General features: G+C 41.0%; 1 protein-coding gene across 1 annotated transcript in view; it reads right to left on the bottom strand.

Annotated features, from left to right (window-relative positions):
* sorcs1 (sortilin-related VPS10 domain containing receptor 1) overlaps positions 1-25,932 on the bottom strand; it is a 280,871-nt gene extending 254,939 nt beyond the window's left edge. Inside the window, exon 1 of the mRNA XM_084044273.1 lies at positions 25,519-25,932. Within this exon, the coding sequence (XP_083900399.1) occupies positions 25,519-25,728 (210 nt within the window). The 5' untranslated portion in view covers positions 25,729-25,932. The remainder of the gene's footprint in view (positions 1-25,518) is intronic.
* Between the last annotated feature and the right edge of the window lie 1,340 nt (positions 25,933-27,272).

Genomic DNA, 27,272 nt, shown 5'->3' with positions numbered 1-27,272 from the left:
GTATTTATTTGACACATGTAATGGCTGTTAGTTAAAACATAAAAAATAAAAAATAAATCCTCCCTTGTGACTGTTACCTTGCCGTGGTAAGGGAGCTTGTGTACCTCAGTGAACCCTGAGAGCTATGCCAGTGGGAGGCAACTCCTGACAGGTTTTACCAAACTGGACAGGTCGTGGGCGAGGAGTCAGACAAAACACAGTCAAACAACCTCTCTTGACAGAGCTTTTTGAGGAACCCAATACATTTCTATGAGAAAGGTTATCATTTAAAGATCCACATGGCGGGCGGCAGTCATCTTGAAATTTCAAGTGGTGGTTGTGGGGTTTCTTGTCAAATGACCTTTTGAGACGGCTCATGGCAATTTTCATGCTTGCATCACCAACTAAATGATTTCTTAAGCTTAACTGCTCCACTAAGGTGGTGGCCATCTTGAAAAATAGCCGCCATCTTGAAATTTCAAGTAGCTGTGGGTGGCATATTGGCAAGTGACCCACAGAGACTGCTCATGCCAATTTTCATGCTTGTATCACCAAATGAACCATTATATAACTTAAATGCTCCACTAAAGTGTCGGCCATCTTGACAAATGGCCGCCATCTTGAAATTTCAAGTAGCTGTGGGTGGCCTATTGTCAAGTGACCCACCGAGACTGCTCATGCCAATTTCCATGCTTGTATCACCAAATAAACCATTATATAACTTAATTGCTCCACTAAATTGTTGGCCATCTTGAAAAATGGCCGCCATGTTGAAATGTCAAGTAGCTGTGGGTGGCCTATTGTCAAGTGACCCACAGAGACTATTCATGCCAATTTTCATGCTTGTATCACCAAATAAACCATCATATCACTTAACTGCCCGCTAAGGTGTCGGCCATCTTGAAAAATGGCCACCATCTTGAAATTACAACTGCCTCGGACAATTTTCTTGTCAAGTGACCCATGGAGACTGCTCATGCCAATTTTCACGCTTTTATCATCAACTGAAAGATTCTGCCAATAAAAAGCATTTAGCCGCTCCACTATAACACACGGACAGCATAATGAGCTGAGAGAGAAAAAAGTACACTGGTGTAATTTCCCATTCCCCTCTGAGTCATTATTGGCTTGAAAAGGTAATGCTCCATCAGCTGTCCTGGTGCTCTGAGGGCTCAATTCTATTTTACCCACAGTTTAAGGATATCTCAGTCAGCTCAGCAGCCCTCCGCTAAGAGAGCGAAGGGGCATTAATGTTAAATGAGATTTTACAATAAAAAGGAATACACAAAACGAGTCCTGGAAAGCAACATCAAACAGCTGTGTGGGTGCGAGTTCCATCTTGCAAAAAATGTGAGAGGCATTTCAAAGGCAGGTGTGTGGATTCATATTTTCATGAACCCATTAAGACCTGGAACTGTGTCATTTTTTGATTTGAGCTAAAAAGCATTATTTTACACTTTGGGCTATTCAAAAATAGCAGATATACAAGCTCGTAGCGCGGCACCGAGTGCCGCGCTACGAGCTTGTAGATCTGCTATTTTTGAAAAATCGTGAAAATGTGTGCAAATCTTCTGAATATCTATATTTTTAAAGCGAACATTTTTAACTCAAATCTTTGCTTCCGGGGGGTTCCTGGAACAAAATATTTTGATGGGGGTCCGCGGCCAAATACATATAATTTTGGGGGTCCTTGACATGAAAAAGATTGAGCACCACTGATATAGAAACATACGTTTTTCAGAAAACTGTTGAGATTTAGGAGACATGTATAGAATCGGCTTCAGGTCTCAATGGGTTAAAACAAAAGTATACTTAATTCTCTTTCCTAAAGCAGTGAATATGAAATACCACGGAGGCCCCAAACAAATTATTGTTTAATTTTGATGAACATGTTTCTTTCCGTATAAAAAAGGCTAATTTATGCCGCTGGCTTTGAATAGTGAGAAGTTTTACTACGCAGAGTGCCTCTGCTTGTTCTTGGCGTTGACGGTGTTTGGAAGGGGGGGGGGGAAAAAAAGAGGAAAAAAAAGAAAAACGGTGTCTGTTTTGTGAAACAGGAACAGCGGCAAGAGGAAATCACTCGCTGCGTTTTTGGCAGGCTCCATCTGTGCCTTGCGCCATCTTTTTGAAAAGACACGCCAGACACCGATGAAGACATCTGGAGGGTACAGTACCTGCCACATCTGTCCCCGTCAAAGCGGGTTTAGCTCAACCCTCTCTCATCACCGGCTCGATTAGCATATAGCCCCCTCGGATTGGGCTTTGATCTGTCCGGCTCGACCGTGCCACCGCCCTTGAAGCCAGCCCGAGGGCCATCACGCCCCATTAGAAGGCAGCAAAGGGAGGTTGTTGACTCTGCACCTACAGTGGTAACAGTGGGCTCACATTTGCATATGCTACTCATCTGTAATTAACCCATTGAGACCTGAAGCCGATTCTACATGTCTCCTAAATCTCAACAGTATTCTCAAAAACGTATGTTTCTATATCAGTGGTGCTCAATCTTTGGCCACGGACCCCCATCAAAATATTTTGTTCCAGGGACCCCCCAGAAGCAAATATTTGAGTTAAAAATGTTCGCTTTAAAAATATATATATTCAAAGATTTGCATGCATTTTCACGATTTTTCATAAATAGCAGATCTACAAGCTCATAGCGCGGCACTCGATGCCGCGCTATGAGCTTGTAGATCTGCTATTTTTGAATAGCCCAAAGTGTAAAATAATGCGTTTTAGCTCGAATCTAAAAATGACACAGTTCCAGGTTTTAATGGGTTAACTACCTAGAGTCCCTATTCTGGGCATGTCATAATAGGCGAACATTCAGCGAAAATATCAGCTCTACAAGCCGATCTACAAGCTCACAGCTTGTACATACTGTAGGCGAAGAGATTTGTTGTAAAGAGGGGGGGAAAAAGGAGTGAACCAAGTATAGACCCCTGGGGGACCCCGGTCAACAAAGTATGTAGGCTTTAACCCATTGAGACCTGAAGCCGATTCTACATGTCTCCTAAATCCCAACAGTTTTCTGAAAAACGTATGTTTCTATATCAGTGGTGCTCAATCTTTTTCATGTCAAGGACCCCCAACAGTATATGTATTTGGGCGCAGACCCCCATCAAAATATCTTGTTCCAGGTACCGCCAGAAGCAACGATTTGAGTTAAAAATGTTCGCTTTAAAAATATATATATATTCAAAGATTTGCACACATTTTCACGATTTTTCAAAAATAGCAGATCTACAAGCTCGTAGCGCGGCACTCGGTGCCGCGCTATGAGCTTGTATATCTGCTATTTTTGAATAGCCCAAAGTGTAAAATAATGCTTTTAAGCTTGACTCTAAAAATGACACAGTTCCAGGTCTTAATGGGTTAAGTTGCTAAAGACAAGATCTGAATGGAAAATGTACAGTAATGCGTTTGGCAAGTTGTTGGGATTGTGCTTTGATGCGAGTTAATTTTTTGGGGGGATTTTGAAACCGTACATCATTACCAGAGGTGCCTGAGGCTTCGTTTATACTTAGTTGCGTGCCGGTGTTGCGCAACCAAAACACAGTCTACAAGCTCACAACGTGTTGCAGCACGACGGGCTGTGAGCTTGTAGATTGGCTATTTTTTCGCTGCGCGACGCGGGCACGCAACCAAGTATAAATCACGCTTCCGAGATTTTCCCGTTGCCCAGTTGTAGTCACTGGCAACGGATCAACACTGGCTAATCACCGCCATCCATTCTCACGTTCCCACTCATTCCCCTATCAGATGCTATTTCCACATCCTAATGTTGTGTTGCGTGTATAAAATGTGCCTAGAATAAAAGCTTGGAATTAATGGTTGTTTTTTTGGCGTGTAATTTATATGTAAAGCAGTGGTGGAGTGCAGGTGGTGGAATGATATATTGGATATGTGTCCGACTAGATCAGGCGTTCGCCTCATTAGTATTTGGGGTCTTTCCATTGGATGCCAGGAATCCTGGGGTCTAATTAATTCCTCCACTCCGAGGGGAGACACTCCAGGGATCAGCCAGGCTTCCAGACACCCTTTAAGCCATTAAGACCGGGAACGCATCTGTGTAAAACCACTTTAACCATTATTTAATACTTTGGCTATTCAAAAATAGCAGATATACTCAAAGAGCTTGTGAATCTTGGATTTTTTTTGCAAATCTTTGAATATTCATATCTTTAAAAGCTAATATTTTTAAATCAAATCTTTGCTTCTGGGAGGTCCTTGGAACAACACATTTTGAGATGGGGGTCCGCGACCAAATACATATCATTTTGGGGGTCCTTGACATGAAAAAGTTTGAGAACCATTGATTATAGCAACATACGTTTAAGAAAAACAACTGTTAGAATTTAGAAGACATTCGTATAATCCCCAGAAGCAAAGACTTGAGTTGTAAATGTTCGCTTTAAAATATATATATATATTCAAAAGATTTGCACAAATTTTCACGATTTAAAAAAAAATAGCAGATCTACAAGCTCATACGAGCTTGTAGATCTGCTATTTTCTTTCTCGTTAAAACACAGATGCGCTTCCCGGATTGAATGGGTTAAAAGCGGAGCTGTATCACACCGCTAGATCTTTTCATGTGCAGAGATGGGGGGCTAAAAAAGAAACCAACCCCAGACTAGATATAAAAAAAAAACGTGCGGTGGTGGTCATGCCCAATTGAGTTCCGTCTCGATTGTCTGCGCCGCGGCGGCTAGCTTTCATGGTTCTTCTTCCATGCCGTCGAAGGTATAACACTCTGAGAGACAGGGATACGCCCGCCAGGAAAACTTGAGTCCCTTACTGTGTGCGCTAAAGGTGATACGCCGTTTTGATTATCGTTGCATGAGCTGCACAGTATAGGCACTTCACACATCTTTTCACTTTTCAACCACTTCGCCCAATTTCAAGGTGTGTGGGGACGGACGGAGAGGGAGATTCGGGTATAGCACTGTTAACTCAGAAGAGAAGCGTTTGTGCTGCCACATGAGGATGTAAAGGAGGTGAAATATATAATCAATAATACATTCATCGCGGTACTCTGCCCCCCCCACCGTCGCACCACCCTCTCAGAGAACCAGGTGGGGGGTCTTTTGATATTCAAATTGAGTTTTGAGTGGGAGCTGGCCCTGTGCTTTAAACAGGAGGCTGACTATTTGACCAAACAGTGTTCTGCTGTTTTCTGAAGGACTGGATGAGTGGTGCGAGAGTAAATTGATTAACAATGATTTCATCGGTTGAAATTCACATTGCGTATAAACAACCCCTGCCCCTCACTTCAGGGCAGATTTTGTTTTAATTATTGTATTTTCTACTATACTGTTAGTATACGGTATGTGCTTTATTTCCTTCTCTTCTAGAAATAGTGATGGCACGATGCACTATACAATTTACGTTTTTTTATATGCTTACTCTTCCCATACAGGCTGGCTGGTTTTGCATCAAAAACGCCTCAACACTATGTTTTCTTACTTGAATTCACCATTTGAGGAGTTGAGCTTGTTTATTGACCCTTAGTGCCATGAAATCTTTTACACATTTATTGCATGATCTAAAAAGAATATTGGGTGGCAATAAAAAAAATGTTATATTCCCTTCTAAAAACTCTTCCATAATATGGAACACAACGGTGATATATAGTCAGATAGACTGGATAGCTGGATGGGTTACCTGCACGTCCATTAGTTCTATTGCTGACTTTTAAGTCCTCCAGAAAGAGCTAGCTGAATAGCAGCTGGACCTATAACCATTGAGCTGTAGCAGGTTCCATAAATCCATGTTGTTTTTTTTGCTTTTTCACTTGTCTAGTACATTCAGAATTGTACGAATACATTTTTTTTTATCGATTACATTTTTCGGTGTGTTGCTGCTTCCAGGCAGAGTTTGTTCCATCCAAATCAAAGTATTACCATGCCATATGTGGCAAGCTGCCATGGTGTACACATTGCCAGTTTTGCCAGGTGCCCACTATAGCCACAGCTCTGGTGTAGAGAGCTATACTACAGAGGCAGCAGTACTACCCAGGCCAGATGGCCTTTCTTACGTTGCTATGTCACTCAGGCCTCCCCCATGAGCCCTTCTGGTGACCACTGGTCGTTTCACATGAAGAATGCTCTGGAACATTTTGAGCAATCAAGAACCCAAGATGTTAAAATCAAAGACTCATTGTCGCCGCACCCATCGATAACAACAAGTTAACTCATTTAGACCGGGAAAGAATCTGTGTCATTTTAAGATTTATTTGGCTATTCATAGCAGATCTACAAGCTCATAGCACCTCAGTGCCGCGCTATGAGCTTGTAGATCTGCTATTTTGTGGGGAAAATCATGGAAATTTAAAGCGAACATTTGTAACTCAAATCTTTGCTTCTGGGGATTCTACAAACGTCTTCTAACAGTTTAAAAAAAATATATATGTTGTTGTTGTAACATCAGTGTTTCTGAAAATGTTCATGTCAAGGACCCCCCAAAATGATATGTATTTGGCCGTGGACCCCCATCTCAAAATATTTTGTTCCAGGCACCCCGCAGAAGTTGTAACATGAGTTAAAAAAAATCGCTTAAAAAATCTATATTCAAAGATTTGCAAAAAATGTTCACGATTTTTCAAAAATAAAAGGTCTACAAGCTCGTAGCGCGGCACTCAGTGCCGCGCTATGAGCTTGTATATCTTTTATTTTTGAATAGCCCAAAGAAATCTTAAAATGACACACAGACAGATGCGTTCCCGGGTCTTAGTGGGTTAAGTATAGCCTCCCGCTCTGTCTCTGCTGCTTTCACACTGGAAATATAGTTCAACGCCCTTTCAAAGACTGCCGTGAATCATTTACATTCAGAACGACGCGTCGTTAACAAGCTAAATGCATTGTGTAGCACGCCACGGGATTGGAACATAAAAGGCTTTTCAGTGCTTGATTGCCAAAAATAAAGATGAGAGATTGTAGTACAGTAGCACACACTGGAAGGGAAGTTTAGCCACCCCCCCCCCCCCCCCCCCCCCATAATGCACACTCCCCCTCTAGGCTCATCCAAGGTCACGGTCAACTGGCAAGAATCAACTGTGCAAGCACATCCATTCACTTCATATCTTTAAACAAGCCTCAGTTGGTTGTCTCTTGTGAAAGAAACCCTGAGTTTTCACAGTGCCGTGCTGTTTGCCACAATGTTATCTACTCACGGATTGGAGACCGTGTCCAGATAACCAGTGACAGTAACAGTAACCGTGTTAAACGCCTATATGTCGCCTCAAGATGACACCAGGTGTTTAACCCCTTCAGACCGGGCGGGAACAACATATTTTGATGGGGATCGGCGGCCAAAAACATATAATTGTTTGAGCACCACTGATAGAGCAACAATAGTTTTTTGAGAAAAATTAAGACATTTGTTGAGACATTTGACAGTTACAAATGTTCACTTAAATGTTCAAAGATTTACCAAAAATATCTCGATTTAAAAAATAAATAGCAGATCTACAAGCTCATAGCGCGGCACTCTGTGCCGCGCTATGAGCTTGCAGATAAGCTATTTTTGAATAGCCAAAGAAACAGACAGAGATGCGTTCCCGGTCTTAATAGGTTAACCACTTTCAACCTGGCACCCCTATTTTGGGCCCAGTCTTTGTTAAAAACTCAAAATGAAAATAGACAAAGTGCTCTGGTATATATTCACTATTCATCGTACAATGGAATATATATAGGGCTTAAGTGGATTGGATTGGCTTTGACTAATTGACTGAATTCCACCATCTTCATTTAATTGAATTTGACTTTGGCAGATAGCGGATTCATTCCAGAATGTGACTGCAGCCGGTTAAAATGTAAACTCGGGTTCCATATAGCCCGTACCGCATATTTTGTCAAGACTTGTTAAGTTCTAGCCAAATTAGGAATTTCCCAGCAGAGGAACCGGGGGGGAGCAACAATTCCAACATTTCTGGGGAATATAAAGTAAAATAGCGAGTTCCTTATAAAGAGCCCACTGCCCTCGACATGACACCTCTTCACATTCCTCAGCAGTGGAGCAGAGATGGAACCGTATTTTTGTGTCTGTTCTATACATAACTCTCTCTCTCTCTCTCTCTTACTCTCACTATCTCTCTTTCCCTCTCTCTCTTTCTTTCTCTCTCTCTCTCTGTGTCTCCATATCACTCTGCTGTCACATTTTGACTGAATCGGGTTAGATATGGGAGGCAGAGAAACAGAAGCATCAGTGATGAAAATGACAATCCATCTGCCCTCCTCTTTTATTGAGATGCACAAACTAGCAGGAAAACAACAACTTATGTAACCGGTAAAAAACACAAACTTCTGGTTACAGATGCGCCGGAGTAATCCTAGAGAAAGAACCTACAGATTTCGGCTCAGGATACATCAGTTATCCAGATGGAAAATAACCGTTAATAAAACGGAAAATAAATAACAGCTGCTAAAAGCCTATACGATGTTATAACGCAAACAGGATTCTGATTTGTAATTAGTCCATTAAGACCTGAGGGCGATTCTAAAAAATGTCTTCCAAAATCCCAACAGTTTTCTGAAAAACGTATGTTTCTTTATCAGTGGTTCTCAAACGTTTTCATGTCAAGGACCCCCAAATTGATATGTATTTGGCCGCGGACCCCCATCTCAAAATATTTTGTTCCAGGGACACCCCCAGTAGCAAAGATTTTAGTTAAAAATGTTTGCTTTAAAAAGAATATGAATTTAATATATTTAATGAATTTGCACATTTTCTCGATTTTTCAAAAATAGCAGATCTACAAGCTCATAGCGCGGCACTCGGTGCCGCGCTATGAGCTTGTATATCTGCTATTTTTGAATAGCCAAAGTGTAAAATAATGCTTTTTTTAGCTCAAATCAAAACGTAACACGCGTTCCAGGTCTTAATGGGTTAAAATGGAATCAAAAGGCAACAAAGGAGTTTTGCAGATAGCAGTGTGTGATTATGATGTCATTCTGTTGTAGACGAGCGGCTTTGACATTTAGTGATTTGTTATTTATGTAACGTGATGTAATCTGATGCACAATATGTTCTTGACATTAAGAAGCTGTCTTTCTTTCTGTCGCGAAGGCATTTGCATTAAAACAAGGAACATTGTGTTCTCTACAATTTATTTCACCGTCACCTTGGTGTTTTATATTTGGTTCAGTCTTTTAACACCTCCCAGAATAATGTGATAATATTATGCAGTGTAATGTGATGTCATGAACCACAATAGAGTGGAATTTTATTCCTTGTAGCAACACGGTTATCTCTTCTGACTAAAGCAATATTTCTTTACAGACAAAAGAAATATTATCACACGTGTCGGTTCTTTCGACTGACACGTGCTTCTGACTTCCATATTTCAATTGAATTGCATGAGTCATAACAGAGCAATGCTTTTCAATACACAATGTTAGTTGCTTAAGTGATTCTTAGTTGCTACTGATTTAAGGTGTGCATATCTTGAAACCAGGACAGCGATTCCCAACACGTGGGCTGGGGCCCACTGTTGGGCCGTGAGGGTATTGCACGGGGGTCCCCAAATAATTGGCAAATACTACACATTTTTAGGGCTATAAACGTTTTTCTTCAAAACCTTGAAAAATGAGATTTCATTGTGATATCAATAAATAACGACGAGATTCTCGTCGTGTGGTGTTTTCAGTGGTTTTACGATAGATTCCGCAGCCTGCAAATGATCCCAGGATTCCATTATAACCGATGGAACGAGGTACTTCATAAAAGAAAACATGTAAAAAAAGCTGTTCTACAAGCTCACAGCGCATATCTGAGCTTGTGGATCATTTATTTTTTGCTCATTTTGAAAACCTTTTAAAGTTCTGAGTTCTGGGTTCCAAGAACTCATGGTTTAGCACCACCTCCTGAGCAGGGCCTAAATTAGGTTCCGAGAACCTTATCTAAAACCGAGCCGTAGCGTATGGAAACAAATCCCAAACTATGAAGTAAGTGGCACGGTACGCTCACTTAGTTCTTGTAGTTGAAAAGACGGAAAATAAATTCAGGGCTAGTCAAAACAAACAAACAAAAAAACAAACATCCAAGACTAAAGCTCCATTTGCCCGGTGCTAGCAACACCACTACCGGCAATATGTCCGTAACAGAGTTGACAGAATTCCAAGTCACGTGTATACAAAATGTATTATTTATAAATTATGACCTAACTACAGAAAATAAAGAATATAGATTCGAATTAGGGCTGGGACTCGATTAAAAAAACTTAATCTAATTAATTAGAGGCTTTGTAATTAATTAATCGAAATTAATTGCATGTTTAATCACATATCAATATTTGACCTGAGAAGCAATTTCTTTTCAGTTAAAACAGATTTTGGTATATGAGTGAATCAATAAGTGAATACATAAGTTTAAGCAACAAAAAATAGTTCTGCACACAACCGTGTTTTTATCCACGCTTCCATCAGAGAGTTTTTTTAAATCTAAATTTCCCATCCACTGGGCCAAGCAAAGCAGTCTGATCGGCTTCTTGTCCCATCGCGTGCACTGGGGTGTGTTGGCTGTTGGTTGGTGCACTGGTATGATCGGTACGCCTGAAACTTGTCCAGTGAGAAGGTTCTGTGGTGCATAAACTAAGCACGATTAAAATGCGATACATTTTTTTAATCGCGTTAATTTTCCGTAATTAATTAATCTAAATTAATCAGTTAAAGTCCCAGCCCTAATTCGAATATTTTGGCTATTCCCAGATCGTGAGAACAGGCATAACCCACAGCAAAGGAACTATCCGTACGCAAAACAAAGTTTCTTTTTTTTAAAGACCTTAATATGCCGCAGCAGCAGTCACATAAACATAAGCGTTTCGGCCAATTGGCCTTCGTCAGCGTGAAGTCTTTTAATGTAATGGGCAAAACCCACTCATCTCCACATTAGCTCTTAGGACCCGGTGCCCCTCAAGGCTAGCTGTTTCCGTAGCCTTTAGTCTGTTCATAAACGACTGTGTGTGAACTTCTATCGCTGTACCATTGAGAGTGTGTCCTGACAGGCTGTATCTCACGGTGTGGTTTGGCAACCTGACTGCTCAGGACCGCAGACTGCTACAAAGGACTGACTGTGAAGACAGCAGTATAAAATAATTGGCATACACTTCATAACATTTACACCATTCGCTGCGGAACGAAGCCCAAAACATCATTAAGGACACACTAGCCACCCTGCTCATGTTATGTTCTCGCTCCTTACATCTAAAAAAAAAAAAAACAGCAACCTAGAGTGTCAAATCACACACACCACCCATCTTACAGTAGTAACAGTTTCTTTCCACAGAAAGTCAGGCTGCTGAACAACAGCAGATGCACCCGCGCACCGCACATTATTGTGCAACGTGAAATGTTTTCCTGTACTGTATATTGTGTGTGTAATGAGCGCACTTTGTACTATGTATAGGTCTATAGTGTTTATTTTGTTAGTGTAGGGTTGTGTCAAGGAGAGAGCCAGATAAATCTGCCAGTGCAAAAAAAAGATATTGCCCTCTGCGATTTGGGCCTGGCACCGCTCCGTTGTGAATCCATTTCCTGCTCCTGAAGTCTGGGGTGACCAATCAGGGCCCAGTATTTAAATATGGGAGACTGTAATTGGTAGTTGGTTGTAGGTCTAACCAATTGCGTGCCGAGCCATTCTTTTGTTCCCGCCCCTTGGGAAAAAAACATCCTCATAGACAGGTTTCCTGTTAGTAAACATGAGAGGATATGACCGCGCAGAGGAGGGGGAAGCCTATAGATGGCGCCATTACCCGCAGCAGCTCTGGTCAAATGTCCATTCATAAAAGAAATGATCTTCACCGGGTTTAATGAAAGTAGATTAAATTATGCAGTTTGTAATACCTTGTTTACTCAATAAAAATGATTTGTCGGAAGTTGGATCTGTTTGTATATAATAGCAGCATTATGCCTATTATGCCTATAATAGCAGAATTATGGCTATCTAACTCCCGAACATAACAACAGAGTGAACGGCGCAACAATTCGTTTCCCCCGAGCATGCGCAGATTGCGCATTCTGCTCTGTGATGACGTCGCGCGGAAATCCGTCTATTGAAGCACCAGACTCATATCCACGCAGTGATATAGTCTGGCCACGCGGGGTTAAGAGCCAGCGCCCACGTAGGTTATTTCATTGTATTATAATATACACACGACAGTAAAGTTGAACTGAATTGAACTGTTTAAGATGTCCTAATAGCCTACACACTTTTTGTATCCTGTGAATATGCAAGTTTAAAAATCTCTTTTCATGAAATGACTCATATAGCATTGTACTTTTTTTCTTTTTTCCATCAAGATACAGCTCCGAACATAGCTTAGTCTCAGACTTGCAAAACAGCAAAAGATTTCAAATAATAGCAATGTCACTGCTCATTAAAATATTACTGGAGCACCCATGTACACAGCACCAGTGAGTGCATTGGCTGGTGTAAAAAGAAGATGTTAAATGGTTTTGTTTTTGAATACAAAGTACTTGATAAAGCAGACATTTCAAGTATAAGTTATTGAAACAAGGTCTTATCAGTGTGACTCTGTTACTCTCGAGAATTGCACACTCTCAGAACTATGCGCACAGCTCCTTATTAAACACTAAAACAAAAAATGTATTTTGAGGAGAGATGCAACGTCTCTTATTATTACAAAACCCTTTTCATGTGAGATCGGAGCACTGTCTCATGTCTGCTTGTTAGATCAGACTTGGTCAATTAACTTAACCCATTGAGACCTGAAGCCGATTCTACATGTCTCCTAAATCCCAACAGTTTTCTGAAAAACGTATGTTTCTATATCAGTGGTGCTCAATCTTTTTTCATGTCGAGGACCCCCAAAATGATATGTATTTGGCCGCGGACCCCCATCAAAATATTTTGTTCCAGGGACCCCCAGAAGCAAAGAATAGAGTTAAAAATGTTCGCTTTAAAAATATATATATTCAGAAGATTTGCGCACATTTTCACGATTTTTCAAAAATAGCAGATCTACAAGCTCGTAGCGCGGCACTCGGTGCCGCGCTACGAGCTTGTATATCTGCTATTTTTGAATAGCCCAAAGTGTAAAATAATGCTTTTTGGCTCAAATCTAAAAATGACACAGTTCCAGGTCTTAATGGGTTAACTGGCCATCTCATCTGCTCCCCTCAGTATAGCTGCCTGTCCAGAGCAGCGTGGTATCTGTGCCTTCGGTCCGCATTCCTCGGGATTTTACAGATTGCCAGCGATTCAATTTGTGCCACGAAAATGTCCCATACAATTTTGCACCTGATCAGGTGCAAGATGGGAATTTCTCCTGACTAAAAGCGACCCCTGACTATCTTCGGATAGCAGCGAAGAATTTGTTCCTGTCAAATTGAATTGCCCCTGAGAAGACAGAGGCTCCAAAGGAGGCAGCTATTGTATACAAACCCAAAGGAGTGACGTATATTCCTTCTGCTGGAGATTGAACATCCACGGAGATCTGACATATTCTTACTGCCTTTGCAGTTCAAAACGGCTCTTATTGTCCCCAATTTCTTAGGGACTACTGGCCTCAAATATTTCAAGATATACAAAAATCTACACATGTATTTGCAAGGATAATTAAAGTTGTTGTTAACCCTTTAAGACCGGGAACGCATCTGTGGAACCACTTTAGCCATTATTTTATACTTTGGCTATTCAAAAATAGCAGATCTACAAGCTCGCCGAGTGCCGCACTATGAACTTGTAGATCTGCTATTTTTTTTTTTATCTTGAACATCTGTGCAAATATTTGAATGTATATATTTTTAAAGGGAACTTTTTTTTACACAAATCTTTTAATTGCTTCTGGAGGTCCCTGGAACCACATATTTTACAAATGTTCGCTTTAAAGAATATATATAGAAAATTTGCACAAATGTTCAAGATTTTTCAAAAATAGCAGATCTACAAGCTCGTGGCGCGGCACTCGGTGCCGCGCTACGAGCTTGTATATCTGCTATTTTAGCCAAAGAAATCTTAAAATGACACAGATGCGTTTCCGGTCTTAAATGGTTAAACAGAACGAATTATAAGTCTAACACAAACATACTCTCTGTCATACACACATACATATAACACACACACACACACACACACACACACACACACACAGTATATACTGTGTATATATACAGTATATGCTAAGATATATCACAACTGTGTGGCACTGTGACAGAGCCTCATGCCACTGTAATTCCACACACACACACACACACACACACACACACACGCACACCCTCTCTCCCCCACACACACACACACACACACATACGCACTCATGAAAATATCATATCACCAAGCTCACAACGCAACGTGTTGTGAGCTTGTAGATCTGCTATGTTTCTCTATTTGTCATACAAAGACGTACAGTGTATAGGGCTTAATTGGTTAAGAGTAAAGTTGAACGCCCCCAGCCAACTTTGTGTCTTTTTTTAATTGAATCCTGGCTACCCCCCTGGGTATACTGAATCTCTTTCTGAACGCATGTTGGATATAAATCATGGGAGTTTTCACAACTCCCACAAATCTAAAGACAGTCTGATGAGACACTGTGCACAAATGCTACCCTAACAGTGTCCCCCTGTTGGGCACAGCTCTCTCTCAATCACCATCGTTCATAATGGTGTCCAGTGGTGGAAAAAGTACTCAAATTCTTTACTTAAGTAAAGGTACCAATACTGCAATATAAAAATACTGTTTTACAAGTAAAAGTGCAGAATTCAAAATGTACTTGAGTAAAAGTACAGAAGTATTGGCATCAAAATGTACTTAAAGTATCAAAAGTAAAATTACTAAAATGTTTGAAAATAGCAGATCTACAAGCTCACAACGCGTCGCATCGCGACGCGTTGTGAGCTTGTAGATCGGCTATTTTCAAATAGCCTAGGTATAAAATAGGGCTAAAGTGGTTAATGTATGTTCTATAACATCATAATTTACATCTGCAAAGTAACTAGTAACTAAAGTTTTCAAATAATTGTAGTGGAGTAAAAGTACAATATTTGCCTCTGAGATGTAGTGGAGTAGAAGTAAAAGTATTGGAAATTGGAAATACTCAAGTAAAGTACAAATATCTCAACATTTTACTTAAGTAAATGTACTTAGTTACTTTACACCACTGATGGTGTCCATCACAGGGCTATACGGGGCACTTTGAAATGATGTCACAGATGACACAGGTAAGTGCAGTAGAAGGGATGCTAGGGGAAAAAAGTGTGCTATCAATCACATCACCTGGCATCACTAAGTGGGGCAAACTTTAACACAATAAAAGAGTAAAAATAATTCAAAATATTTCCAACTTTTCATTACATGGATCCATGAATTGAAATAAACGAAGTCATATTTTGACCGGGAAAGTCACACAGCACAGTGTGGTAACCCAGTGAAATTGAATGATCAGGATTTCATCCGCAATCTATTTAATTTGCCACCAGCCAAACTCACCTCTCTTGACAGGCTTCCTACCCATGCACAGCTTGATTTAATCTATTTTTGGAAGATGACAAATTTACACCGCAAGGCCACAAAATCGACTGAGTCATCAAAACACAAAGAGGAAATCATATCAGCACATGATTGAGAGAGAGAGAGAACTCCACCAGGGGGGAGGAGAGAGAGAGAGATACAGAGACAGACAGACAGACAGACAGACAGACAGACAGACAGACAGAGAGAGAGACAGACAGACAGACAGACAGACAGACAGACAGGGAGTCGTGGGGTGGGCCGGGGGGGTTCTGAAAAGGAACATCCAAAGGGCACTTACTGAAATGAAGTATACATTCCAGAGGCCTCTCGCAGGCTTGGATTAGAGTGTGTAGGTATATTACTCACAAAGTGCATTTTGTTTTGTCTGGAGCCTGTGCCTTAAAAAGATACTGACTCCTTAAAAAAAACAAAGGCTTTATATAGCTTTACTGACGTAAGGAAATTACAATAAATAAGTAATTAAGTCCCGTGGGAGAGCATGCTGCACGGAGGAGAGAGAGAGAGAGTAGGGGCCAGTAACCTGGTTTGCTCTTGTGGCACAACGCAGCCCCGACAAAAACAGTAAACGCTGGCGCGTGGAGCGTGACCGCATCCGCCCGCCTGGTCATTAGACCCAGCATGTACTCCCCGACGCCTAATTCATTGCTCCGCCGTAACAACGGCGTCCGCGCTGAAAAATAGCCGATATGCAAGCTCACAGCGCGTCGCGGACGCGACGCGCTGTGAGCTTGCATGTCGGCTATTTTTTTGCGGTGCGCAACACCGTCGTACGCCGATGTATGAATCAGACTTGAGCCATCCTACACGCACAGAAACTATTGTTACAATTGTTATTCCCACTCGGGTTTCTTTTCTATCATCTAACGATGCCAAGAAGCATCAAGTGACAGCTCTCAATGGGGGAAAAGAGAAAGGATTTGGCTCCCTAATGGCTTGTCCAATGCCGAAGTGGTAAGCATCACCTCGTTAAAAAGATTCTGTACATAATGCAGATGTGAACAATGTAAGGGGATGTGGAGGACGATTGGAGAGAAACAAGAAAAAGGTCATTCAGATGCGGTTGAGAAGGAAGAATTCACAGAGTAATTGCCATTTTTGCCATTTTTGTTCAGCCCAAAGATCTAAATGAAAAAAATGTAACTGTAGTCATGGATACCAGAATGGAGGAAAAAAAACACATATTCTGGGAGAAAATGGGTTGTTTGATTAGACGCGTAGCCTACAGTAAACAACGTTTACAAAATAAAATCAATGAAATAGACATATGCCTTTTTGATTTATTTCGGTATTTAGGTTTTAGTGCAGGAAAATTGCCCCAGAAAAACTATAGTGTGTTGGTTCAGGCACAGTAAAATATACCTGAATCCAATACTGTATGTCACATTAGGAGATTCAGGCACAGATTTAAGTACAGCAGCATTGAGTCATATTATACACGACTCAATACGGTGTCTGAGATCTGTAAGGGGAACAAAGCCTCTTTGCTTTGACATACAGTAATAGCTTTCAATTAGCCTTGACAAGTTCTAAGGGAGACTTTGCCATGTTTCTATGGCTACAACACAAATGTATGTCTCTGGCATTCAGGTTTATTTTTGTTTCGTTGATTTAGTCCTTTTTTCCCTTTTCTTTATTATAAAAGTATAAAATCTATGTAATACTTACAGTACTTAAATTTCATTTGACCTTAATTGGCAGGGAGGAAGTCTACGTAATTGCATAAAGTTTTACCGCAGGGTAGGTTCAATTCAGTAACTTTTTATGCCTTATGTGCTACCATATACAGTACATTATGGTAGGGGGAAAAAAGTAACTACTGTATTTTAGGAGGGGAATTCACAAAGGATCACTGGATATAGTTACATGTGTTGTGCAATTTCTGTAACATCTATTCCCTGCAGTGCAAATCCGACAATTTATACCTATATTAAATTGGCCAGGTTGTAAATTGGCTTGATGTATTGCTCACTCTACAATTCTTGTTTGAATATTAGACAATTATGAGGGGTTTGCAGTAATACGCTACAGGAAACATCAATGTATTAGTGTAGTTGAGATGATGTGACTTTTAGTTTGTGATATGACTAGGTTTTTTTTGCCATAAAATGAGATGCTGCCACAGCTACGAGAATATACACAACCATAAATAGATTCCCTCAACACCTACAGCGGTTGCGTGAGACTGTCAGGTCAGACATCTGTTATGAGCGCATTTCTCACAAGACTCCCAAAGCTGGCACGTGCATAATCCATTAATTTGTGACACAATCGTCACGTATTACAATATTATTCTTGTGTATCTACACTACAGTATGTTAGGTTTGAGGATGATGATTTTGTTTCTGTGTGGTACCATAAGATATCATTCTATTTTTCTGATTGTTTCCTTGATTTTTGGGGGTTAGACGTCAAAGATTCAGGTGACTCAGTTATAAAAAGTGGTGGACAGTAACTAAGTACATTTACTTGAGTACTGTACTTAAGTTAAAAAAGAATAGTATCTGTACTTTACAGTATTTGTATTTTGGGAGACTTTTACCCGACTACATTTCAAAGACTACTGTGCTTTTGACTCCACTGCATTTCTAGGAAGGGAAAGAGTAAATTATGAATTAGCCACTTAGGCCATATTTCAAAAAGTGAAAATATGTGAAAACTTAAGTATATCTTTAAAAGCAAGTACTCCGGTACTTTCAGTCAAGTGCAAATTTAACTGAGCAACTTTCACATGTAGTTGAGTAATATTTGAACAGGAGTATCTATACTTTGACTCAAGTACTGGAGCTGAGAACTTTGTCCACCACTGGATATAAAGTATTAATGTTGGATATTCAGCTCCTGCATATCATGCTTTAAAGCGTACGCGATTTGGTGCAACCTCGTTAAAGCGGCTTATCAGGATTCTATTCTAGTTCAGTTTTTGTCGTTCCCTTTTCTGTCAAAGAGCAAATCTGGATATGAACAGAACTATATTGGAACTACGAGCTACGTGGCTGCACTGGTAAGTACCCCGTGTGTGACATAACATCAATTTAATTAGATTTGAACAGGACATGCTCCGGTGAGGCATGTCCTACATCTCTTAACCCATTAAGACCGGGAACGCATCCGTGTGTCATTTTAAGATGTCTTTGGGATATTCAAAAAATAGCAGACATACAAGCTTGAGTGCCGCGCTATGAGCTTGTAGATCTGGAATTTATTTTTGAAATCGTGGAAACTTGGTGGAAATCTTTGAATATATGTTTTAAGACGAACATTTTTAACTCCGATCTGTGCTTCTGGGGGGTCCCTGGAACAACATATTTTGAGATGGGGGGTCCGCAGCCAAATACATATTTTGGGCGGTCCTTGACATGGAAAAGTTTGAGAACCACTCATATAGCGACATACGTTCTTCAGAAAACTGTTAGGATTTAGAAGACATTGGTCGAATTCCCCAGAAGGAAAGATTTGAGTTACAAAGATATACTGTATGCACACATTTTCCACTATTTAAAAAGAAATAGCCAAAAGAAGAAAAAAAAAATGACACATGATTCTTTCCAGGTCTAAATGGGTTAAAAGCAATTGAAGCTCAAGAGTAAACTTGTTAAACTGACTGACAATACGGCAGCCCGTATCTAGCTAGCACTGAGTGACAGCCCAAAGCACTTAATACCTGACATTTCAATAATGTGAATAATGGTCTCCTGGCGCATGTTCCATGTGCATGTAAGCAATATGCCACAGGTCCGTCTGTTTGAGACCATTTTATGGCTATAACCGTTCATTCAGAACTTCCAACGCTGTAGCTAGGATATCTTATGCTATTGAATGCTTGTTGCAGTCTCCATTTTGATTACTGTGCTGTTTGTCGCCATGATAAAGTCATGTAGATTTAATAAGGAACTACATCTGAACTACTTCCCTTCAATGTTCGGTTGGCTTTTCTTGCTGTGTACTTGCTGTGTGGTTAACAAAATGTTTGTTAACCACATGATGTTAATGCAAGATTAAAGCTTACATAAAACCTAAAAAAAGCTACTTGGTTGGAAGCTAAAAGGTCGGTATTGACGAGAATAATGGTTATGGTTAAAGCAAAGTCTGTTGGCTACTAATCTCTCAAGAACAGATTCATAGCTGTGCTTGAATCTGTCGGAGCCGTGTTGAGAACCCATGCACATTGGCTACAAGTGGGCGTGCCTTCCGATCAGGAAGCAGGCCACGCTTTACCCAATCAAATGTAGTGGGCGGGATTTACATGTGTGCGGCTTGCTTCCCACTGGAAACAAACCGAAACTCATTTAACATTAGCGTCCTCGGAGCCGACAAAACCACGGAAAGTTGGTAATATTTTAACTTGCTCTTTCATCATAGAAACAAGTGGGCTTATAACCAAAACGATCCATGTTCTTTGGGAGAAATGGTGTTAGTGTTCCGTGGATAAATATTGTTAGTGGGAATGAAAACATAGGCGCACCACCGGAAGTGGAGGGCTGAGGGCAGAGATGAATAAGTGAAAACCAGCAGCTGTTTTTACTTTTAATTTGACGATGGGTTCCCAGATTGCCTACACGTAGAGTGTTACTAGCTGTAGGATGTACTGCATGTCTATTTTAATACAGTGTGCCGTCTTTTAAGCCACTATAAATGATTTCTTAATATATTTACTAGTATGTATTAATTTTACACTACGACAAATGAAAGTATCCGGCTGGATCAATAAAAGTCGGTCTATTCACTTGACCGCATTTTGACAATGATGAATTGCGCCGATGGAACCAGATTAAGAACCACGATATAAAAACACTGTATAAGTCCTCGTCCTATGATATTGTGTTAAACTAACCGCATTCATTTCTCAAAATCATATGCAAATACTGTACATTGATTTATAGTCGAATCTTCACATTTTACAAGTTCAGGATAAAAAACTGCTGACTTCCCACTCCACCCCACCCTATGTTGCAATGCCAAAACAGTATACCAATTGGTCATCATTCCATCATCCTCCAAAGTTAAACATAAATTATAATGCCGTGTGTGTGTGTGTGTGTGTGTGTGTGTGTGTGTGTGTGTGTGTGTGTGTGTGTGTGTGTGTGTGTGTGTGTGTGTGTGTGTGTGTGTGTGTGTGTGTGTGTGTGTGTGTGTGTGTGTGTGTGTGTGTGCGCGTGTGTGCGTTAACATTAACATATGTATACAGCAGAGTCCATGATTCCAACAACAAATATCCCGGGGCTATTAGGATAAGGCCCATTCCTTCATAGCATATGGGTATTCAAGCATCATTAACAGGCTATGTAAATAACCTTGAGGTTAGATATACTGTTCTTACAGCGTAGCTCACTATAATAGTACTAATATGCAATTTCACTTCTGTTCTGTGGGTCATTCTCGAAACATTTGTCTATTTATATAGTGGTTCAGGTGGTGAAAACCATGAACAGCTGTTCCTGCTAAAAGCAACAACCTTGCATCTTTAATATGGGATCCTCTACTCTGCTGCTCGTCACAAAGTTGTTCGGGCAAACCAAAAGAAAAAGGGCCAAATGTTTCCTTTCATTCATCAAGTTCATTGACAAACAAGGCTACAACTACGGTTTCTAGAGTAAACACAAATGGGCAACGGAATATTGGAAAAGATGACTCAAGAATGGCAAACATCCTTAAAAAATGCATCTGGCATTTCGCAAGTTGTCTTTGTTTGTTGTAGTTTGCATTCTTTCTAGTCTTTGTGAAGGTTCCTCTCCGCTATAAGGTTAAATTCTGGCACTTCCTAATTTGTCTGGGCCCACAGAAACACCTGAGGCATAGGATTACATTTTCAGTCACAACCGAGCGACGGGGCATGGAAACTGGTGATATGTGTTTCAATGTAATTGGTTTTCCTATAAGACAGAGCTAAGTGATGTGTGTGTAATAAGGGAATGTGCGGTTCACATCAGCGTGTGAGAGCAGGATTGGGACTGGAGACAGCCATATGGAGGTTGTTTGGACAGAAGGTGTCAAGAACATAGAGAAAGATCTATTTATTTGTGTAGTACCTTAAATGATTTGTGCGTGTGTGTATGGACAGAAGGTGTCAAGAACATAGAGAAAGATCTATTTATTTGTGTAGTACCTTAAATGAGATATATATATATATCCCATACATGTGCAACATGCGGCCCCCACCTTCACTTAATGCGGCAGGTTAATATCGGAATACTGATATATTATTGATTTCAGCTGTTACAATTCCAAACATGCAAACATGACCCGCTTTAATTACTTCAGTCTATATGTAACTTAATGACTAGTATTAAAATATTAAAATTATCTATTGTCTTGTTTATGTCCAATGTATTTGTATTTAAGTTCATAAAGTTAACATAAGTATAACTAAATGCATTTGAAATTAAATAAAAATGTTACTTTTCAGGATTCCAATTCAAAAATAGCACAAAAAAAATCGGAATTCCAATTCAAAAATAGCAAACATAGCAGATCTACAAGCACAAAATGTGTTTTGAGCTTGTAGATCGGCTATTTTTGCTACTTTTGTGTGACATAGAATGGCGAAAAAAGTTAAAATACGGAGAGACAGTATATGCAATGTGGCCCTCTGGAGTGAGTGTGGAAAAAAAGAGCTCTCTCCATCATCAAAGTTGCCCACCCCTGATATAGCCTATACATGTCCTATGTATACATTAAAGTATCAATGTTATACAGTACGATATGTACCATTTCCCTTCCATCACTCTATTCGGCACGATGGGTATACACAAAACAAGCCAGGCTGATGAAACGAGCTTTGAAATGAATGAATGACAGCATCGTAAATATGACTAAATTGATGGCACTGAATCCACAAAGCACTGTCCTAACACACAATGCACACAGACACACAGAGACACCGAAGGTCCTGTGCAACTACTTGCTCATCAACAGGGCAGTTATAATAGGGAGGGTCAGCCCTTTTCAGACATCCCAGGCTATGATTCTCTGAAAGGCAGCCTCGGGGTGGGGCGATAATTCTGGTGGAGATTACAGAGGAAGTGGCAGCGACTTTCTTACCTGCTACACAAAAGGCCAGAGGCACCAAAAAGTGGCCTCCTAAATCCAGAGGAGCTATTATACCTGCTGGCACATTGAGAGTCCCGTTCGACTGCACCTGCCACAATGAAAGAGCCCTGTCCTCATCCCTGATATGGCCTGTAATCTACAGTAGTGGTTCTCAACCTGTGGGTCGGGACCCCGAGGGGATGATTTTTTGGGGGGGGGGTCCCCTGATGACAGTGAAGTGACAATTTAAGGACCTTTTTAATAACTAAAAATTGTATAAATAGAAATGAAATGAAAAAAGACCATTGCTGCATCGAAAGTAATCAACAAACTATACTGCTCAAAGAAATGTAGGGAACACTTTGATCCCTTAATTATTTTGAGTTTTCATGAACTGTGTACATATACTGCTAACAAAAACGAAACAAAAGAAAGAAGGGATCAAAGTGTTCCCTTAATTATTTTGAGAAGTGTGTATATTATAAAAACAGGTCAAACATTGGCCAAATTGTCAAATAATATAAGAAAGAGGCAGAAATGTTGAGATGTCTATCTGTGGGAATTGAGTCAAACTAAATGTAATGCCTCAACTCCTACAATTCCAAGAGCTTATCAGGGTGGGGGGGGCCCAGTTCATGATTCTTTTGGGGGGTCCCGGCCTGAAAAGGTTGAGAACCACTGATCTACATCAGTGGTTCCTGGGGGAGAGGGACCCAGGGGTGATGACATGTCTGTTTGGAGGTAGTCCCAAAATGTGAAACATGTTACACTAAATCTTCATTATTGTCAACAATTTTATTTTTCAAGATTTTTCAAAAAGTTTCAAGAGTAGCCAATCTAAAGTTGTATGAGACCTAAATATGGCTTAGTGTTTGTGCATGTGTGCGTGCGCCGTGCGTGTGTGGGGGGGGGGGGGGGGGGACCATTGATCCACAGTAAGAGGCCAAGGACCAAGCTAAGAAGAGGCAAGTTCCTCTTGTCTTAACTCTGCTGGCAACAATGTTCAGACCTACAGTACATAAAACATCCAGGGCTCATTCATGACAGGTGGCTATAAGTTAAAGAAGAATCAGGCATCTAAAACAGCTCAAACCTCTCCCACAGCCCACTACAGGGTTGCATGAACATCATTTCAGACACAGATGCACCGTGCCCAGATGAAGATACTGGTGCAAAGTTGGTCACCAAAGGACATAAAATTAAATCCAGACTAATTTCTGCTTGATTCAGTATTGTTCTGCAAGATTCTGTCAATGTAAATTTGCTTACAATATAAAGTAGCCTACTGCTATATCAATAGCCACAACATTAAGGAAAACCAAACCAAATGCATGGTACTATGAGATTGGTCTAAACTAAATCATCAATCAACTAGATCATGTCTCTTGATCTAGGGCCGTGGTTCTCAACCAGTGGTCCGGGGACCACCAGTGGCCCTTGAGGGGGTTCCAGGTGGTCCCCAGCTAAATGATGGAGGAGTTTGGTAACCAAATGGACCCTTATAGATCTTTAACTCTTGAGAGCGTAAAATGAAACCAAATGGACCCCAGAGTTCAATTATTGTTAAAGAATTGTTATTTTGATCAACGTGTGTCTGTTATCTCTCCTATGGTACCAACATCAACGCAGCATGGAATTGTGGACAAAATCTACAATGAAATATTCTAAGGCAGGGGTCTTCAACGTTTTTCAGGCCAAGGACCCCCTAGCTGAGAGAGAGATGAAGCAGGGACCCCCCACACTACATATTGTATCAAATTGTGTTGTAGATTAAACTGTTTTATTTACTTGGTCTGCTCTTTTTTCCCCCTCTACACCTATACCTCTTTGCCAAAATATAGCCGATCTACAAGCTCTCAACGCCTCGCAGCGCGAGGCGTTGAGAGCTTGTAGATCTGCTATTTTTGGCTACAGTTCTCCTCAGAAAAGGGATGCTATGTAAAAAAGATAAATCATATCACACAATATGATTTGGCGGACCCCCTTAGCTTTGAGGACCCCCTAGGGGTCCAGGACCCCAGGGGGTTGAAGACCCCTGTATCTATGGTTTTGGTCTGAGAGGCTAAATCTCATCAAATGATGGTCTCTGTGGCTCAAATGCCGAATAAATAATGGACCTTGATATGAAAAGGGCTGAAGGGGAAGGGGTGGCTGGGTGCATGGGGGGCTTGGAAAATGCTTTTCATCAAAATAAGTGAATTATTCACAAATATGGAATGCCAAACAGTACAGTATGCCTAAAAAAACAACTTGGGGAACATGTAATAGTTAGAATGCGGGTATACTTCATTGTGAGAGAGGGGCGCGCACTTGCGCCCTTCCTCTCATCAAACACGGACACGCGCCGTGACGCGCGCACACACACACACACAATCATGCTGCTTGTTTCACTTGAGGCCATGGTGCGTCAAACTAATGGCCAACATTAAAGCGCACTTCCCTCGAATGATGATGAGCAACTGTGGTGGTGCGCGTGGCGTGGTGGTGGCAGTGGTGAAAAGTAATCAAGTGCATTTACTCAAGTACTGTACTTATATAAGTACAACTTTGAGGTACTTTTACTTTACTGGAGTATTTCAAATGTTTAGTACTTTTACTTCTACTCCACTACATCTCAGAGGCAAATATTGGACTTTTTACTCTATTGAAAACCACTTCATTAACCACTTCAGCCCTATCTAAACTTTGGCTGTTTGAAAAATAGCCGATCTACAAGCTCACAATGATGCACTCCTTAATTGTGAGCTTGTAGATCTGCTATTTTCAAAAGACTTCTACACATTTTAGAGGGACATTCTGCATAAAGTACTTTTGGCACTTTAAGTACATTTTGATGCCAATAATTTTGTACTTTTACTCAAGTAAATTGTGATCACCTGACTTTTACTTGTAATGGAGTAATTTCTGCATTGCAGTATTGATACATTTACTTAAGTAAAACAATTTGAGTACTTTTTTCCACCACTGCCTGATGATGATGGGCCCAACAACAACAAAATGACTCATAATTCCCACATCACTCACGCTGCTGTTCTGCCCAGACCAATGCACCATGGCTTGGTTGTGAGACGAGTCCCCGGTCAGGGCGAAGGTGGAGCTGGTGAGTTTGAGCTCCTCGTGCCTGGATCCAGGAGGACTCCTCCGGTCCTTCATGCCGCTCCAGCGGGACTGAGTCTGATCGGGGGAACGCGGCGCTGATGATCGGGGTCCGCCGGGGGGCGACGCCGCCGCCATGCCCCCCTCTGATGGTGATCGGGGGTCCGCGGGGTCCGAGGATCTGACCTGATCTCCGGGAGAGGTCTGAGTGTTCCTCCTCGCTCTGGTCTTCAGCCGATCGCTCGTTTTAACGTGGTAAACTTTGGCGTTGTTGTTGCGCTGGATCAACTCTGGATAAAGCCCGTCAGTAGTGGTACTCCGTTTAGCTCTCGAGTAGAGATATTTCCCTTGGTTGATCCGGACGCATTCAGAGGATCCAGCGGATCCCTCGGCGCAGCGGAGCTGTCCGCTTTCAGCACTTCTTCTTGCGGGATCATCGCCCCCCGGCCCCGCTGCCCCGTCTCCATCTCCCAAAACTTCCCCCCTGAAGGACCCTGTTGCCAGCTCGCTCGTGTCCATCATGTTCAGCAGTAATTCCTGTCTCCGCCAGTTGATCCCCGGCTGACATGATCTGCAGGTGATCTCCGGCTTGGCGACGACGAACGCGGAGGATAAGATCAGAAAGGCGAACCAAGAAGACGCACCACTGGGCCACTTATTAGGGCAAAAATCTGTGAGCCCCCTCCTCTCCATATCGCTGCTTCTTCTTGTAGCAGAGATGTAATTATTAATGCTCTGAATGAAAGAGCTTTCCCCAGCTGTGTGCCTCTAGTGTGGATCCAGTGGATGGAATTGACGCGCAGGGCTGTGTGTGGAACTGGTTCTTCAAGTTGAAGCGTCTCCAAATGCACTGTTGGAGGAGGAAAAAAAGTGCGGTGGGTAGAAGTGGTCCAAGTTGAAGGGTTTGATCAGATGAAGCTCCAGTGTTGCCATGTCGGCTTATTATAAGCGACGTTGGGCTTCGTTTTCTGTAAAGTTGCTTGTAAATATTGGTAGGGTTGCGGTTTTTTTGGGGCGTGTTTCTAAAGTTAACTTGCTTATTTAGGCTCGTTTCCAAATGGTTTTAAATTATTATTCAAACCAGTGGTTCTCAAATATTTTTCAGGAAAATGTTTTGTGCCACAGGGGAGCATTTGTGTTGTTAGAATGTTTCCAAAAAATATTCCAAATGTTCCACATTTTATTGCAAGAGGTTTTGAAAATAGCTTCTTTTGGGGTTGTTTTCCTAGACCTGGTTGCTTATTTCTCTCACAAAACCTGGCAACGCTACTCCGTGCGCATGGGGGAGGAGCTGGTCCAGTCCAGACCTAAAGATATAATATGGTACTTTGCCTTATTTCTTCTTCTCATACATAATTTCAGCCATATGCTGTAATAGCCTTATAATCTTTCTTCGTCGATCCGTTTCTCATTTTCTACGTATTTTTTCTAAAACAAATTCTGCCAGAGAATATTTATGGTATGGATGGATTGGCTTAATAGCCTCTTCAGAGTAATTCTCCTGGCATAAACACAAACTAATAGATAATCACACAGGCTATTAAAAGTGCATGTATTACCCATTTTGTTTTCTTTAATGTAATGTAATGTTTGGACAAAGAAAAAATCAATACAAATATTGTTGGAGGGAAAACAAAGTGCATTTATTCAAATGAGATAAAGTTAGTATTATGACAACCCCT

The sequence above is a fragment of the Gymnoscopelus microlampas genome (genome assembly GCF_963454915.1).
Source record: "Gymnoscopelus microlampas genome assembly, chromosome: 2".
Classification (NCBI taxonomy): Eukaryota; Metazoa; Chordata; class Actinopteri; order Myctophiformes; family Myctophidae; genus Gymnoscopelus; species Gymnoscopelus microlampas.
Note: the sequence above shows the minus strand (reverse complement) of the source record. Positions and strands in the feature narration are given on the sequence as shown.